This window comes from Sinocyclocheilus anshuiensis, unplaced genomic scaffold (assembly GCF_001515605.1).
Source record: "Sinocyclocheilus anshuiensis isolate Anshui unplaced genomic scaffold, SAMN03320099.WGS_v1.1 scaffold1110, whole genome shotgun sequence".
NCBI classification, from domain to species: Eukaryota; Metazoa; Chordata; class Actinopteri; order Cypriniformes; family Cyprinidae; genus Sinocyclocheilus; species Sinocyclocheilus anshuiensis.
The window spans coordinates 305,011-323,998 of record NW_015536525.1 but is presented as its reverse complement, the minus strand read 5'-3'; the positions used below and the strand labels follow the sequence as shown (position 1 = coordinate 323,998).

The following is an 18,988-nucleotide window of genomic DNA, read 5'->3' as shown; positions in this document are numbered from 1 at the left end:
ATTTACAAAATATCTTCATGGAACATGATCTTTACTTAATATCCTAATGATTTTTGGCTATTGCTACAAATATACCCCAGCGACTTAAGACTGGTTTTGTGGTCCAGGGTCACATATATGTCCGCTGGGCCTTCTCAGCTAAATTGGATAAAACAAGGAGGGAGAGGCCCAAAAAGCATTTCTCAAATAGAGCAAAATTGAGAATGAAAACACTATATATCATTTAATTGGATCAAAAAACAATTTTGATCATATAATTTTGAAATATTGATTTAAAATAAAAATGTATTATATTAAATTTAACAGAATGAGCATTTATCTAAAAATTACTCCAAATAAAAAAAGCATTTTCTATCAATAAAGCTGTCAGCGGACACTAGCTGAAATTATCAGACAAATCATCTCAAAATAGCTAAATTTTAGCTGATAAATCAACCTAAATTGGTCCATCACTTCTGCTGAGCCATGTATTTATTACCGAAGACATTACTGCTTCTACTTCATCTACCAAACGCCAACATTCAACAGAGCTTAGTAAATGTTTTGTAAATGGCAAACATGTCCTTGAATGTCTGAAACTTAGAGTCACTGGATGCTCTCACAATGCATTCACACAAACAAACACTGTGTGCTCACACAATCTGCAAACACAGGAACACACAATGGCTCTCAAAGAACAAGACCAAGAACCAACATTCCCAACAGTAAGTCATTAGCAGTCAAGGTGACCCCAACATTTCTAAACAAACTTCCATCACCAGAACTCTGTCACAGAACATTCCAGGAGATTGGTTACTCCATCTTCTCTTTCTTTGAGCTTTGGGTGTTCTAGTGTCTTCTTGTGAGCTTCAAATAACTGTGCTAAATACCAGCGGGACATACCACCTGACACCTTGACCTTTTCAACTCTCACCTTTACTTCTCACAAAGATGCCCTTGTTTGGAGCAAGACGGACAGATTTGAGGATGAAGAAGTAGATGGAGAAGAGGTTCAACATTTCTGAACAAATGAAGAGGAAACACCTGCAAATGTATCAAACAAATGTGACAACAAACAGATACAACTTCAAAAGATGCAAAAGACATGAAGATAAATCCATCACGCTGTCTGGATCTGTCTCCCCTGTCTCATTCTCTCTTCCCGCCGACCGCAGTATAGTTAGGCGTGCATGTACAGGCCTGTCTAGAGGTTATAATTTAAATCATGGCTCTCTATATTTATGATTTATTTATAATACGCAGACAGCTATGCCATCATACCAACTCCTGGCATAATATGGGGTTACAGAGACATATATATCAAACGAGTATTTAATGTTCACAGATTGCCAAGGGTGTTAGTGTGGTTGATGATTATTTATTTTTTTATCTTGATGAAAGGTTTAAAAAATAAAAAAGCCAAAAGCTGAGACAAGCACATTAGCCTGACTATTGATGCTTTCCAGGAAGTGAATAAAGGTTCTTCTCGACAAATGTAGAACTTTTATGACACAAACATGGGATTTTTAAGACGATTAGTGAACAAACAAACAGTAATCTACCTCCAGACAATAGGCCAGTTCATTTGCGCTGTCTAAATAATGTGTCCATTCAGTTCAAGTGCAGAAAGCTATTCAATTCAACTTAGCCATATTTTCAAATGATTATTTGCTGTCATTTGCTTAATATTATTCTCATGCCAAAGAGATGAAGGACCTCTTGAAAGTCATTGCTTTAGAACATGTATTGCCTTAAACAAAGGTTGCAAATTTATTATTATACATTATAATACTATACTAATACTATATGTACAAATATATATATTCTGTGCCAGCGTGTTCTGGATCTAGGTGGCTCAGTATGAGTCAGTGTGTGGTGTACAGTGCGCCTCTGCTTGCCACTGCCAGGATGGATAGACTAACCACACGGCCGCTATATTAAACATCATGTAAACTAAAAAAGATTGAGCGTTTATACAGACTCCCCACAGCTACTGTATACACCCGTCACTGTAAACCAAAGTATACACTACTCACAGAAAAATGTATATACTTTACTAAGTATTACTCAAACTAAATGCCTATTAATAGCAATCCAAGATAATATGGTTAGCAAAACATTCTGAATCAGTCTTAAATTTGGTTACTGACAAATAGCTTGGTCAGCTTCATAATCAGTTGTGATCTTAAGCACAGAAGTGTGAAAACAGACAACTTTCATCAGCTTACAACTGTAAAAATGCAACCGTACAATCATAAGGCATGCACAAAAGTTTCAATCCCCTGAGACATGTTAATAAAAAAATAAGCCAGACTAAAGGAAGAGGGTGCTTATTATGTGCTCAGTGAATCCTTCAGATGTGGTGCTATTGAACTGAAAAGCGTGAGCATGTGTTGGGCCCTCTTGTGGTGAGATGTCTGCATTCCCAAAAAAACTATTTTAAACTATCCTTGAAATACAGAAATTTTGTGAGATATCAAACCTGCTGCAGCAATCCTGGTAAAGACATTTTCATTGCATGTATCCATTTTTAAGATTTATTTTCCAGAATAATCAGCCGCATAATGCAATGAAAGTTGAAACATGTCTGGAAGAGTGATACAGTGATCTATTTAAGGTATTAATGGCTCAAACATTACACTCTTAAAAATAAGGGTTCTATATTAGCATCAGTGGTTCTATGAAGAGACATTAACATCAATGTTCCATTCCACAAAAGGTTCTTTAAAGTGGAAAAGGTTCTTTAGATTATTAAAATGTTCTTTAAGAAAAAAAAATGGAATTTTTCACTGAAAGGTTCTTTGGGGAACTAAAATGGATCTTCTATGGCACTGGTGTGCAAACTTCCTTCTGGAACCTTTATTCTTAACAGTGTAAAGGCCCGTTCACATTAAGGACGATAAAGATAACAAGATATATTTCTAAAAATCGTTAAAGAATAGCAGAGTCCACACCACAACTATAACGATAAAGGCACAGAGAAACGATATCGTTGGAATCACTTTCGGAACGATTTTTTTTTCCAGCTGATGAACAATAAAAACATTGACAGCCAATCAGAATCCATCCTGATACGAGCTCGAGAATTCGCGAGTGCACTTAGAATAAACAGACGATATCGTACGCTGGTGTGGACGCTAATATCGTTATCTTCTTGGTGTGAACGGGCCTTAAGCCAACTTTCTGGGTTTTTTAGGTTCAAAAGCAACCCTTGAAAACATGATGACTAACTATCTCTCTAAGACATACCGCAAAGCTGTGCTTCTTCAACCAGAGGAACTGTATTGTTGTCAACAGAGCCATTTGTGGAAGTGTGAGGCTTCCGGAAGCCTGTTGCGGTCAGAGTGTTAAAAGGTTCCTACAGCTGGAGTTGAATCACTAGGGTTAGTTTTGTTTGTTAGTTATGGGAGAAGAATAATAAAGAAATGGTTGCTCAGAGCAAAAAGCATAAGGCTGATCACTTAGAAAACTATAGCACAGCTCACTACAACAATTAACTTGAGGTATCATCCATGTACTAATGACAGTTACAAGTATGCACAATTATAATAGTGATGCTATGCTCTTTCCATGCATGCATAAATTCAACACATCTAATAAGGGATCTGAGGAGCACCCATTAAACTCTTCAGCCCTCATATTTCCAATGAACTTCAGGACAAGAGTGCTGGGGAAGATTAGCAATGTAAGTAACACACAATGACATTCATGAAACTGTCAAGAATGATGGACACACCCATGAGGACAGTCTTTTCTCACGTGCTACGAACATACACACAAATATTCCGGGCATTTCCTTCACACACAGTGGCTCCATTCAGTCCTCATTCGCTGCATTGGGTTGAGGGTGTTTTGGTTAACAGAAGGGAGACAGTCTGTTCTTTGAGACTGCTGCCTTTGAAATGAGGTTGAAGGAACATCCATGTTAAATAAATATTCCCCACCTAAAAAACACTGTGCTCTCAAAAGTCTGTCTGCTGTCCCAAAGTTAACAATATGGAACAACGATGACCGCTTAAAGGTAACTAGCAGATATAAATGGAATCCTAAATAGTGGCTTGGTTTGCATAACTTTTTGGAGTTCAGTTTTGAACAACATAATCTGGTTTCGGGTATTAAAAATCATAGATGTTTTTGAACCAGTAACAGCAGGCTGCTGTGGAATATTCACAGTGCAACATTCACTGGCCCAAAACTGGCATACTGTGGAAAATTCTCCAGGTGTAATAGACGTGTGCGTTTACACAAATATCACTGAGCTCACACACGGAGACACTAACTCATTCACTGCATCTCTGTGAACCACAGGGCAGAATAGTAACCTACTCATGCGAGGCACAAATATTCAGACTTCCTCCAAACACACAAGGGAGGGAAAGGAGAGAAAAATGAGCGATCAAATCAGAAATCTGGAATTACATCCATGCCTGAGGGCCATTAGGTGCGCGCCATCATCTAAAAGATCGTTTTGTTTTTCACTTTTTCATTCAACTAGAAGCTTTAAATATCAATTAAATCTGGTGTGAAAATGTACTGTATCTGATTTTGTGCTTCTACTGTAAATGAAATGTCTATGGAGATGCAGCAGAATCTGGATCGAGCGCCACTCACCGACTAGTGGTGAACGCTAGAAGTGCATCTGACGATTTACGTATAATTTTACAATATAAAAAAATGAATGTGCAGAAATTAATATGTCTAGTCGGGTGGGGTAAATGAAATAAACAGCTAATTATATATGGTGCTTCTTATATTAAATATGCAAAAACCTACTGCAACTAAAAGCGCATTGGAAAAAAAGTCAATAACGTTTACGAAGACGAAAAGCACTCATATTAATAAAAATAACAGTACAGAGCAGGTGAATAATGTAAAAAATAATAAAAATAATAGTAATAATGTCCAGTCAGCCAAAAACAAACTAGTTTTGGGACACTCTGAAGTGAGTTATTTTGGGTATAGGTTGACAAATAAAAACAGCATTAGATATTGTTTTTAGAAATTATTTTTTAAGAAAAGCGACGAGACAGAATATACCAGCAGTCAGTAAATTAGTGTTGCTAGGGGCAACGGTTATTATTAAAAAATATTTGATCGCTAAATGCCGAGACCGACCAATCAGAATCAAGCATTCCAGAGAGCCATGTAATTAATAAAAGTAATAATAAAAAACAATAAATGAAAAATTAAAATGTAGCCTAAATAAAAAATAAACTATATATTTTGAATTTACGATACGATTAATGTTCGTTGTTTGCAATAACAACAACTATAATCTCACGATGCTGTGCGCTGAAATGAAGCTCGGGGTGTGAAACCCTGTCAGTGAAAGCACCGTCCTATCCTATGCCACCGTCTGGGATGCCACATAATGTGTGCCAACGCGGCCTGGAGCTCAACTCATCGGCATGTATTTGTTTTGTGCATATTTCAATTCTTGAAAAATTCGTGCAAGTTGAAAAAGTGGTGTCAACTTAAGGGACTCGAACCAAATTTTAGTCTGCTAATGTGAGCTCACCAAGTGACAGCTAGATCCAACATGACGTATCATAATCAATGCACTTAAATCACTTTAGCTGAAGATACGCTAGCAAGAAGATTCAAGCATCTTCTTGGAAACACTAAAACACAATCACCTGCGCAATCTCGTGGATACCTGGCGTGCGTAAAGCGCATCAAAACCCACTGCTGCATTGAGGCAAAATGCCTCAATACATAAATCACGTTACAGTTTCTTCTGTCAAATCACACAAACAGAAAAGGCAAAATGCTCACCTGCTTGTGCCAGAGTAAGGCACAGGAGGAGCAAGAACGAGGTCTCAATGCACCACGGCCTCCGCTTCTTCCGAATATCCATAGTTCCCAAGTTTTCTGACCGATTTGGTTGGACTACAAGGCAGGACAGTTTCAAATTAGCCTTTTCGTTCTTTCGACATCAACTTCGACTTGGCCTCTAACAAACTTGGTGCGTCTAAAGAGACGTCTTGAAACGCACACCAACTTTCTTCTTCAATAAGTTATCTTTTTTATGTACAAAACGTAAATAGAAAGAAGGGAACGGGTAATAAATATGTAGTTTTACAGCTTGAAACCCCTAATGCTAGAGCCCCATTGAGTCTGAGTGAACAGAAAAGCGGAGAGAGCAGAGAGAGGCTTCAAATCACTCTCTCTCAATCTCTCTCTTTCTCTCTCTCTCCCTCTTCTTACTTTCTCCCACGAAATGCGAGGGAGCGTGTGTGTGTGTGTGTGTGTGTGTGTGTGTGTGTGGTAGAGAGCAAAAAAGAGGGAGGGAAATGCATGCATACGGACTTCTGCGGCTTTCTACACGTTCTTAACGTATCGACAGACGTTAATTTCAAGAATTTATGAAAGGATCTATATGGCCCAAAATATCTGTATTCATCAAATGAGCTTTTGATGTTTACGTGCCAGTGATTGGCATGTAGATCAGTCAGTTTATTCCTCTCTATTTATTTCTGTTTCACAGCTGAACCTTGCAGGACCGATGGGTCCGTAGGCATGAAGGATTTCATCCGCCAATCAGATCCTTATCCGCTCGTGACGTCACATGCCCTCTTCCCTCCCTTTTCATGGCTCGGTCCAACTCGGTTACTCAAATTAAATGACCACGCCAGCAGGTATGGAACAAAATGAACGTTTAGCCCTGTCAGCAAAACTTAATTTCGGTTAGTAATACACCATTATTTAAGAACTGTTTATTGTATGTTAATTTTAATGGCTTTCAGGCCGTCTACTTTTTCTGTCAGTTGTTCGTGGCTGAGGCTTGTCTCGCGCAACGTCTTTTGGCGCCTTTAGCACGTTTAGCTAATATTCAACTATCCTAAAGACACTGAAACAAAACTCAAAAGCGTTTTTGTGATGTGTGAATCATATGTAAATATATAATAACGTGATAAAACGCTATAGGTTACTTTGTTGACATACCGTCCCATGTTGATATAACGGCGGAGCGGCTTGTTGCTATAGTAACCGCCTCGCGTAAAGCCAAACCGTGATTTATTTAGCGAACTCTGACTAGTAATCTTACTATGGCGCCTACAGAGAATTTGTTTTATTCAAATATTTTTTTTTTTTCACATTCTCAAAAGTGGCCAAATTTTCCAGAATTTATTGGTGAAGCATAATATTTGCTTTAAATAGCCTAGTTTATATATAAAAGTCATAGCCCTACACACAAGCCCATTTGATCTCTGATACACCGAAGAAACCAAATCATTTTGATGTTTTTCCTTTCCTTCTTTTTTTTTCTTTAGTTGCCTCCTATAGATGCAGCAAACTGCAGTTCTTTAAAGTAAGGGATAAAAAAAGAAGTCCAGTCATTTATTTAGGTTACGCCTATTCTCTGTCCACAGATCTTTATAAGCACCTGTGCTTTTGAAGAACCAACCCTATACAATGAGTCTCGGCTTACTCAAATTTAAAAATAAAGAAATAAATAAAGTTCCTCAAATGCATAAAACAAACATTTATGAAAGAGAATAGTAATAAAATGCTATACTGTCAGCAGCCACCAATCAACATGAGCTGCTCTATTAAAACTCCTACCAACTCTATTAGGAGCTGACGAGAGCTTTTCCCTGTAGGGAAATTCTAATTTGCAGGAAAAAAATGAATAAAATCAGTGCTTCTTATGTCCTGTGGCCCATTATGGTCTAAAGGAGACAATCCATAAACAATAATGGCATGTGTTTTTATAAGACCTCTGGCTGGTGCACATAGCATTTCTATAATAAAACAGTATAATCATACGCTTTAAATCTGTGGTGTTCCCATTGACACAGAGAGGCCAGAGGAGAATGTGAGAAAGAATAAAGGTATTTTTAAAAATGCGAGAAAAGATCATGGAAAATGAGGGATGTGGGTGGAAAGTGGGAATCAGGTGTACTGTACTATATTTCTGCTGAAGATAAAATGTATGGATTATTTAAATTGCTATTGCTCACATCTGTCCAAAGTACAACAACTAAATAAATAAATTAATATTAAATAAAAAACATAAATATAAAATACACATCTAAAATAAATACACATTGAATTAATAATTTAAAAATTAAATGAATAAGAAGATAAGCACGCAGCCTTGTGGCAAGTTTTGAATAGCAAATCAGAGCACTTCTGGATGTGTGGGAATGCAGATTGAAGTCTTCTGAATTGTTTTTTTCTCTCTTCAAATTAGCACTGATGCTAAACCTAACTGCTATGCCGAGTAGTATAAAAATAGCAGTGTTGTTCATAATTACAGTTTAATCATGAACAGCATTTGGGAAAAAAGGGAAAATCTCTAAACTGACATTAAACAATTAAATGCATTAAAACGCCTACAGCTTGGTCTGTCTGAAACCGCATGTGAACACAGACATTAAGAATGTATAAAACCAAGCAGAGGATGGCATACAGGTGAGCACAGACCTTGAGAAAGTATAAAAATACAGCTGGGTTGAAATGGCCTGAGACCAGTTTACATCCAGAGAAACACTGAAGCACAACTTCAACTCAAACACTGCAAAGTACCTTGAGAACATCCACATAAATAGACGACTGACATAATGTCTTGGCATTTGTACAAACCATGCAACCGATAAAACTTAGAAAGCAAAAAGGTAAAAAGCCACTCAGACTCTGACAGAGAAATCCTCAAGACAGATGTTTCCCACCTTGAGTGAATACAGCTATTCGGATTAATACAGCCTACTAATTTGTCCACAGTAATTTCAGGCTTTGATGATAGGCCGCTAGCCATGCGGTTGTGTAGGTTTTGGTTGGCCACCCATGCTAACAGATTTTATGACAACATCTGAGATTCGCTGTGCGTGTGAGAAAATTAATTATCTTCCGATAGGGCTACGTGCTGGGCATAAAGCAGTTCAACGGGAGGCACACAAAAGCTAACTCAAGTTTTCCTTGGAGTCAGACACGGCAAGTGCTTGCGGATAGCCTGGTTATTTCCAAAATGGGGACCTTGTAATTACAATAAAGCATCCAGATTATATTGCAGACTTCCTTAAAAAAGTCTGTATTTTACTGGGCAGGGCTGCAAACCACGCACACACACCCTAGCCCACTACAACACACCAAAATAGATCGGAGAGGGGGGGGGGTAGGAAATAGATTGGCATGTGTATATTTGTGTGTGCGTGTTTGTGAGGAAATGGACTGGGTTGGTACAGGGTTACAGTGGGAGCACTGAAAAAAAAGCCTATGTATGTATCTCTGTATTATGCTACACAGAGCTCCCAGTAAGTAGAGACCCAGATGTAAGAGTGCAAAATAAAAGAGTCAAAGAGAATGGCTCATTGATTTTGGATGCCGGACTCATATACGCCCAGATGAGAAGCAAGCTTAATGCCAGCTTGTATATAAGAGCCATATTAAACCGTCAGTTACGCTAGTAAGAGTTTACAGCAACGAATAAATGTTTGTTTGTTTGCTGCGCAAATCATTATAGCAGGTGTGAGCGTGTGAACACTGACATAAGCTCTCGGTTTGACTCATTTTTTCACATTTTCTAAATGTGGCCGCTGAATGCGCTTCAGATCATTTAGCACAAGTATGCATCATTAAGCAAATTTACTTCAGCTTCTTCAGTCGCCTCAGTAATGGTGACTATTTAACGGATACTTATAGAAGCGTGCAGGGAATGGAACATACATTGAGAGCATTTCAGAACAGATATGCTACACTGTAAAAAAAATTCCATAAAATTTACGGTAAAAAACACGGTAGCTGTGGTTGCCGGAATTTTACCGTAAAAAATACGGTAGCAACGTTTTAGGTTTTACGGTTTTAACTTAAATTTACAGTTAAATACCGTAATTTCATTAACTGATATATACAGTCTTTTACCGTTAAATTCACGGTCATTTTTTACAGTGTACAGTTTCACCAAGAAAGCAATGAGATTAAATGGAGTTCAAAATGAGAGTTTACCTAACTTTGCTCACCTCAGGGTTTCTTCTTGAGAAAAAGACCCACGTCTCGTGTGGAGTTTGAGAAGAGATCTTAATCTGTACTCATATGTGCCAAATTAGTCTGCAACCAAAAGTCAGAGATCTCATTATGAACTCATATGTTTCTCATCACATTTTCCCAAGGTTCAATTAATTGCATTAAAGTCTTACTCTGTCAAAATTCATAGCATTTTTCCCTTTATTTTTATTTCTCTGAAGAAATGCATACATTTCTAATTGTGTGTGTGTGTGTATATATATATATATATATATATATATATAGAAGTATTTATCATAGCTTAATGACCAATGTCACAGAACTACTTACATTTATTCAAAACAGATGAAACAAGTGTGGGAGGAAGACAGAGAAGAGAAATACTGAAAATGACTATGGAAAGAGATGATGTGAGAAGAGAGAGAAGAGGTACTGAGCTATTTAAGAAGTCACGGAAAACTTCACGGAGGGAAAAAAAAATCACTGGAATGAATTGGGAAGGTAAGGGGGGTCCAATGGCATGCAGCAGGAGAGAGGGAATGAATGAGGCCTATTGATGGAGAGAGAGAGAGAGAGAGAGAGGGATCAAACAGTATTTACCCAGAGAAAGAGAGAGAGAGAGAGCGACAGTGAGAGGTGGTATAGGAGGGAGTCCTGAGCAGAAGGGAGGAGGTCGGTTCATATGACCCACTGACTGAAGTGGAAATGTGGGGACATACTGATGAGTCAAAGGAGAAAACGGTGATGGAGAGGACAGAGAGAGAGAGAGAGAGGATGCCATGAAAATTTCCTGGATGCAATACCAAACTGCATTACAAAATATCATTTGAAACATGGCAGTAAAAGAAAAATATCCACCGTTTTGTATAAAGTAATAAATAAATATAAGTTATTAAATGAATTTTTAAGGGATATTAAAGGGATAGTTCACTCAAAAATGAAAATTTGCTGAAAATGTGTGTCCCCCCTTAAGTCATCCAAGATATAGATGAGTTTGTTTCTTAACCAGATGTGGAGAAATGTATGCATTACATCACTTTCTCATGATCGAGTCAATGGATGCTCTGCAGTGAATGGGTGCCGTCAGAATGAGATTCCAAACAGCTGATAAAAACATCACAATAATCCACAAGTAATCCACACCACTCCAGTCCATCAATTAGATTAGATTTAGATTGACTTTATTGTCCCAAAGGAAAATTGTCTTGCACACATACAATCCAGTGACTGCTGCTTAAATAAGTAACAAAATACAATACATACACATACGCACACACACACACACACAATACAATACATACACAAACTGCCATCAACCAACCAGTTGCACACTACCCATCAATTAGCATCGTGTGAAGTAACAAGCTGCATGTTTGTAAGAAACAAATCCACTATTAAGATGTTTTTAACTTCAAACCATTGATTCCAGCTAAAGTACAAGCCATAATAATATTGCTTTCTCCAGTGAAAAAGTCACATTATCTTTATCAGGAGAGAAATATGCACAGATCGAGCACCAATTAAACAGGTCAAAACAAATATGTGGGTGGATTTTGAGGTGAGAGGACAACAGTAGATGGACTTTTTCACTGGAGGAAACATTATTATGGACTCATATTTTGGTTTAAAACGTTTTAAAGTTCAAATGTCTTAATGATGGATTTGTTTATTTAGGACTTTTGTGAATGATTAGCATTCTAATTCATCAGAAATCAGTGGGGTTTCGTGGGTTCAGATCCGTGTGGGTCTTCTTATATGGTTTTATTGTGGTTGGGATGCCGCCTTAAGAAGGTAGCTGCCGATTTAGGCAGTAGACAGCAAGGCAGCTGGCAGGAGTTTGGAACAGAGCTTACATGTCATTTAGCAGAAAGTTTTACAAAAACAACATGCAATTTCCAGAACACTAATTGCAGGAAAAACCCTCCAGAATCAACCATGAGCTGCATGCGTCAGTCAAGAACAATGATGAATGTGATCATCAAACTTACTTGCTTTTTTCCCTCCAGGAAGTTGGGGTGATTTTTTTAATTAATACTTTTATTCAGTAAGGATGCAGTAAATTGATCAAAAGTGTCAGTAAAGAAATATAGCATATATATAATGTATAAATATATATAGTATAATGTATAAACTTTCTATTCATCAAAGAAACACACACACACACACAAAAAAATTATAATCCTGAAAAATTAATCATGGTTTCCACAAAAATATGAAGCAGCACAACTATTTTCAAAATTGATAATAATGAGAAATGTTTCTTGAGCAGCAAATCAGCATATTAGAATGATTTCTGAAGATCATGTGACACTGAAGACTGGAGTAATTACTGTTAAATAAGACAAAAACAATTAAAAATAATTTTAATTACTCAAAACAAATCAAACATGAACTGAAATCAAATAAAATAAACTTAAACTTGTTTTATTTCAGTTAGTTGCCAAGGCAACATTTCTTAGGTTGAGTTTTTACTTGAAGAATTGATTAATAAATAATTATGTTTATATATATATATTTTTCAAATTATATAATTATATTTTATATAATAACATTATTAAATTATTATATAATTTAGAAAAACCATACACTACAGACATTGTTTAAAAACTATTAGAAATGTCAAAAACACAACATATTAACAAAAAATTCAATTAAAACTGATACAATGAAGAAGAAAAAAAGTCATTCAAAATATTAACTAAAACAATAAAAAACTATAAAATTCAAGCTTTTTCATTTCAGGAAAATGTTACATTTCAAAATATCTTAATAATAATCATATATTTTGCTGTATGATTTCATATAGTAATACATATTTTAATTCCCTATTTATTTATTATTTAAATAATTAAATTATTACTTTATTATTTATTTTTGATTAAAAAAAAAATGCATTATTAAGCATAAAATATTCCTTTCAAAATCATGAAAAAAAGATAATACCAGCTCCAACATTTTTAAAAGCAGTGTATATTATACTTTGTTAAGCTAAGTTGTAGAACCCTTGGGTATGAATCATTCTCAGTGTTTCTGTATCTGCAGAGCTGGAGAAGACAAGCGTCTTAGCGTTACGCTGCGCTCGACAGCATGTGTGAAACAACAGTTCTGTTTGTGGAGCCTGATCTCACACATCAGCTTCAGGTGTCTGCAGCACTGTACCGTAATAATGCCGCTTTGTGGCCGAACTACAGCTGAAGGTGAGGAGAAGAGCCTCACAATGAGACGCACTGCAGGGGGAGGATGAGGAGGAGAGGGAATGTACCACTTGGGTGTTGAGGAAGGGGGTGGGGTGGCCGGGGTAAAGTGCAGAGAACAGAGGGCTCTTTTGTGAGAGACACACAGAGAGCTGTAGGTACAATACAAGCCTGATGGAAGAGGAGAGAGAAGCACAGATTGAGAGGCAGAGAGAGATGTGAGGAGGGAGTGAGGCCTTCACAAAACAACCAAACCTGGACATTTAGGTCCTACACTGTAAAAAATGACGGTAAAAGACTGTAAAAATGCTACAGTAAAAACCTGTTAAATGGTTACAGGTTTTTACTTACTATTTACTTAACTGTAAATTTAAGTTAAAACCGTAAAACCTAAAACGTTGCTACCGTATTTTTCACGGTAAAATTCCGGCAACCACAGCTGCCGTTTTTTTACCGTAAATTTTACGGAATTTTTTTTACAGTGTACAATATAGGTCAATATTGAACAAACCAAATCAGATATGGTTTGTTGTGAGTGAATGAAGTTGTGAATTTTCACAGAATTGACCTAAAGGGTTGGCTATGCTACCACCGACTGTGCCATCATGTTTGGTTGGTGTGCAAGTCATATAAGTATGATACATACGGTCAAGTTTTGCATTTGAATGAGTGTCGTGGTCTTTAGACTCAGTGGTTTTGGGATGATTTTTTTGTGAATATTGTGAAGTAATATTACAATTGAAATTAAACTCTTTTCTATGTGAATATATTGTGAAATGTAATTTATTGCTGTGATCAAAGCTGTATTTTCAGCATCACTATTCCAGTCTTCAGTGTCACATGATCCTTCCGAAATCATTCTAATATGCTGATTTGATGCTCAAGAAACATTTCTGATTATTGGCATGCTTCATATTTTTGTGGAAACCGTGATGCATATTTTCAGAATTCTTTGATGACTAGAAAGCAAGAAAAACAGGATTTATTTAAAATAGAAATAGTAACATTATAAATGTCTTTACCGTCACTTTTGATCAATTTAATGCATCTCTGCTGAATATAAATATTACATTTCTTTCAAAGAAAACAAACCTTACTGAACCCAAACTTTTAAACATCATAATGTACTGGACATTCTTTTTTGTAAAGTTTTAATTAATGGTTGCAAAGCTAACTGCTAACCAGATTGCTGATAGTTCATGCTTATTTACCTAGTTATTATAAAAATAAATTCTTACTAACTCCAAACAAATAAAAAAAGTGAACTAATTATAATCGATTATGAAATCTCTAGAGTCCAATAACACTTATCTGGGTAACCAGGTCAAGACAAAAATCATTAAAAAATCATACATTTTGAAGAAAAACGTAATGGCAGAAAAACAAAAATGGCATAAACGTCACTTGCTCCAATTTAGTTCACTTTTCCAGTCATTCCAGCAGCATTTAGTGAGTGACATCATGAATACACAAACACTGGATGACATGAAATAATGAAGCTGTTGATCTTCTTACACATTCGCTTCTTATTTTAATTGCCTTTTATTTTCAACGCTTCTTTTTGATCATATTATAATAGCAGGAAAAAAAAGAAGAAAGAAAATAATGATTATGTCTATATAATTTATAATTACAAAATAAACAGTACATTCTGTTAGCAAGTTCTGTATTTTGCATTTTGCAGTAAGCATGTAAAATATTTGTTTTCAAGAGAAATACTTTGTATTCTTTTTTTTTTTCTTTTTTTAAATACCAAAATATAGAGTTGGTTTCTATATTCTCATGCACTTGTTTTCTTTTGCTCTCCAGTGTGCTTACACAAGATGAAGAGACAATTTACATTTGAGAAAAAATAACCTATAAGCAGTGGTGTTTTTAAGAGAACAAAAGCCTTTGGACATGCACACTGCCACACAGCGTCTCCAGCCTGCAGCGTTTCTATAATTTAGTCGACAGCAAATATGCATTCCTTACGGCAACACAATCCAAACCAGAACCAGAACAATCACAAACATCAACAACTATGAAAAGACAATTCTTCTGCACAGATCCGAATGGGAAATATATATATTAAAAAAATAATACAAACATGTCCATAAAGACCTTTGCCAACAGATTCACATTCTAATATACTTCACCACTATTCAAGAAAAATAATTAGTAGTATATAAAAGGAGATGGAAATAAAAAAAAAAATGGCCTGGTTTTGGATTTTACTTAAATTGTGTTTGTGTCCAATGCACTGACGTTTGGCTCTGAAGAATTTACTTGCCTCACATTGCTGTTTAAACTCACAAACCAAAGTGCTAATTTGCAAACCTCTTATGGCTGATACATACTGCTGCTCATTTGCAAGAACCCTCATCTCTGCAGCTCTAATTTACCAAATGCTCATTAACTAAGCTCCTCCGTCATATAACCATCACATCATTTTGTCCACTTCTTGTAGTCAGTAGAATATTTAACAGATGCAGCATTCCTTGGAAAAGAAGTGCCATTCAAAATCAAATCAAAATCAAATCAAATCAAATCAAATCAAAAAATAAAATAAAATAAAATATTAAAAGTAAAAATTAAAATAAAATAAAATATCTCTGCATGCATTGACAAATTAGGCGAGTGGAATTTTAGTAACAAATGGAAAACAATAATAATAACTACAACACTAACATCAGTAAGGTAAAATTTAATTATGGTGGAATGTATGGCTAACATAGAATCCTATTGCTGAGAAACAGCATGAGCAGTGATGGTCATTGAAAGAGAGCAGTGAGGTTTCTGTCCTGCATTCACCTCACACCGCTGCTGGTCCAGCTGAACGGTGGAGCGATAACTGAGTCCACAGTGTTACTTAACGTGGTTATTTTAAGTTTACTGGAGCTGTAAATGCATTGTCACGTCACTAATGTCAAGCTGAACCTATCCATTAAAACTGCAATAACAAAATAAAGTTCCTTTTTGCTGAACAGGTAATGTCAACAAATCACCATCCCAGCAATAAAGCCATCTTTTCAATCAAATGACTTATGAAAGGTATAGGGGTAAAAAGGCTTGTCGTGCCTTATTGTAGTCGTGCAATGTCACAGAAATAGCTGTTGTTGCAAACAAAACTCAAAATTGTTAAGGACTAGGTTTTGGCGTCAGCTCTAGACCTGCAGAACGTTTACTGCGCAAATATAACTGTGAAAACATGCTGCCCTCATCATTCCAATACAGAGGAGTCATTGTGAGAGCGCCACCTGACGGCGGACAGAGGAACTGCAGACGCATCTCTCTCACACAGACACACACACACACACACGACGCAGATCTAATATTAAACATCTTTTAATTTCATCGTACATACATTACGCCTACATTTTATTTAGTCATAGCAGTGGGCATTAATTTCCAGTGCTACACGATCAGAACGGATATTAAGACAGGTTAAGGCACCTATTTGTCTATTTGATCACTTAACTCGTTTAATCCCAATTTTTTTTCCAGACATGAAAAGTGTGTGAAAAATTGTTTTATGGTCGGTCACAATTGTGACCCGTGGGATAATATGTTTACTGACATATTTCTGCAGTCATAAAAATTGTTATATGTCTTAGCCCAGCTATTTTAAACTGTTTGATCACATTCTAGGGTTACTATTATGCATAAAAACCCTTATACAACATTGATAGGAACACTGATAAAACACAAAAAACACAACCACCAACGTATTTCAAAATTGTTACTTTATAGTAACATATATCATGAAATTGTTATATTAGTGCTACCAGTATTACATAATCAATACTATAACTTATTTGTAACATTTTTTTTTATTGAATACATTTTAGTGCAGCCTTCACTAATAGCTGGATTAGTGGATTTATATGTATAGCCTACCTAAATTCAGTTATCCAACCAGTCAAAAATTGTGTTTTTACTCATTCTATGACAACACTCAACAAAACGTAATAACTGTGAAGATGATGTGGACCAAAAATCTTTGTCGTAACTTTGTAACACTTTGCTAGCCTTTTACTCTGGAGCTCTGATACAGTCATCATTTTATGGCGCAAACAGGAAGTAAACTGCTCTGGTCATGTGAAAATTTGCACTAACAATGTGAAACTGAACATATTTAATTGTAATTAAATATCAGTCAGTAAGATTTTTAAAGCTTTATAAATGACAACCTTCTTTGTCAGTCACTATTGTGACCGGTGGGATTAAATGGGTTAATAGATCTAGATTTACTACGACTGGTTAAATGTCACGTTAGAAGCACGCATTCACGAATGTCCTCAATCTGGACATTCGGACTATTTCTGATCTATATTAGGCCTATGCTTTTTTTTTTTTCCTGCGTGCGTGGCCTAGAATGTAGAAAAGAAGGGAGAAGGAAGTGAAGGAGTTATAGTTGAGGCAGATTATCATCGGTTCGTTCCAGGAGTGACGCTGCAGAAGACCTCCCTCTAGCGGCCGCAGAGCGACACTGCAGCGCCAGCAGCGGCCCGGGGCCCGGGGGTCCTGCTGGACTGAAGAGAGAACCAACTCACCTCCGCGCCAGAGGGACCCCAGACAACCACAGGAATCAAGAGTTCCTTTAGTGAAGACAGGGGTAGGACCAATAAGAAGAAGAAAAAAAAAATCTCAACAATATGGTTTAATAAGAAGGGAATCAGAATTTGAGCCAGAGTAAGTATAGTTTTCTAAACCCATAAAAAATGTTATTGGAAATAACTTAAAAACAAAAATCATTTACTCCAGCTAGTTTCCAACGCAACATTTCTCATTTCCATTTAGTTTCATTTACTAAAATAAACTAAAATTGAAATAATTAAAATAATAAATACTAGACATTTAAAACAAACTAATAAAATTGACAAAAGGCAACAAAATTATTAAAACTTTAAAATTAATATGAAAGCAGTGTGTGTGTGTGTGTGTGTGTGTATGTATGTGTATGTATGTAATGTATATATATATATATATGTATATATATATATGTATATATATAAAAAATTAAAAACAATAGTACCACAATACTAAAATAACAGTGATTTTGACTTCAGATGTTGTAACTAATCAAACAATCATACATAAACTAAACTATACAGTATTTAGAAAAGTATTTAAAATGTTTTAGATTTATTATAATCGTCTATGATACTGCTTGTAAAATAACAGTGATTTTGACTTCAGATGTTGTAACTAATCAAACAATCATACATAAACTAAACTATACAGTATTTAGAAAAGTATTTAAAATGTTTTAGATTTATTATAATCGTCTATGTCAACTAGGATACTGCTTGAAATGAAGAAACGAAGTAAGTGAAAAATACTGTGCATTGTATCTTTTTTTAAAAATGAACTAGAGCAAATAAATTCTATAGGTCTGGTGGTAAGAAAGATGAAAAATACTTTAAATTGTTTGCAAGAAGGAAGGCAGATTGTGAAGAGAAGATAAGAAGTTGACAACTGTGCTGTATTAAAACCTTTACTTACACATGGTACATCCAACAAAAACAGATTCTGAATTAATGACGATAAAGCAAACAGAAAGACATTTTTTTTCCTCCACACTCAGTACAGTCAATCAATTTCCACAACTGCTGGAGACAGATTAAAAACTAGACAAGAAAAATGAAGAGGGAAGGGTGTGGGGGGGAAAAGACCCCAAATAACAAGAGTTTTGCACTAATACGTCAGGATAGACAAAGATGTAAAGCATAAGAAAAGAGCAGTCAGAAAACATAGTGAGAAGCAATTTTTTTCTTTGTTTTGGTGGGAGTAGATTAAGAAAGTTCTTTCATATCAAGTCCGTAATCTCTTAAAGCCTCCCACTGAACAATCACCGTTTTCATCGG

At 35.9% G+C, this 18,988-nt stretch overlaps 1 protein-coding gene across 1 annotated transcript in view; it reads right to left on the bottom strand.

Moving 5' to 3' along the window:
- The window catches only part of LOC107694162 (collagen alpha-2(XI) chain-like), a 36,803-nt gene extending 30,693 nt beyond the window's left edge, over window positions 1–6,110 (bottom strand). Inside the window, exon 1 of the mRNA XM_016493774.1 lies at window positions 5,755–6,110. Coding sequence (XP_016349260.1) covers window positions 5,755–5,836 — 82 coding nt within the window. The 5' untranslated portion in view covers window positions 5,837–6,110. The remainder of the gene's footprint in view (window positions 1–5,754) is intronic.
- Window positions 6,111–18,988: the final 12,878 nt, after the last annotated feature.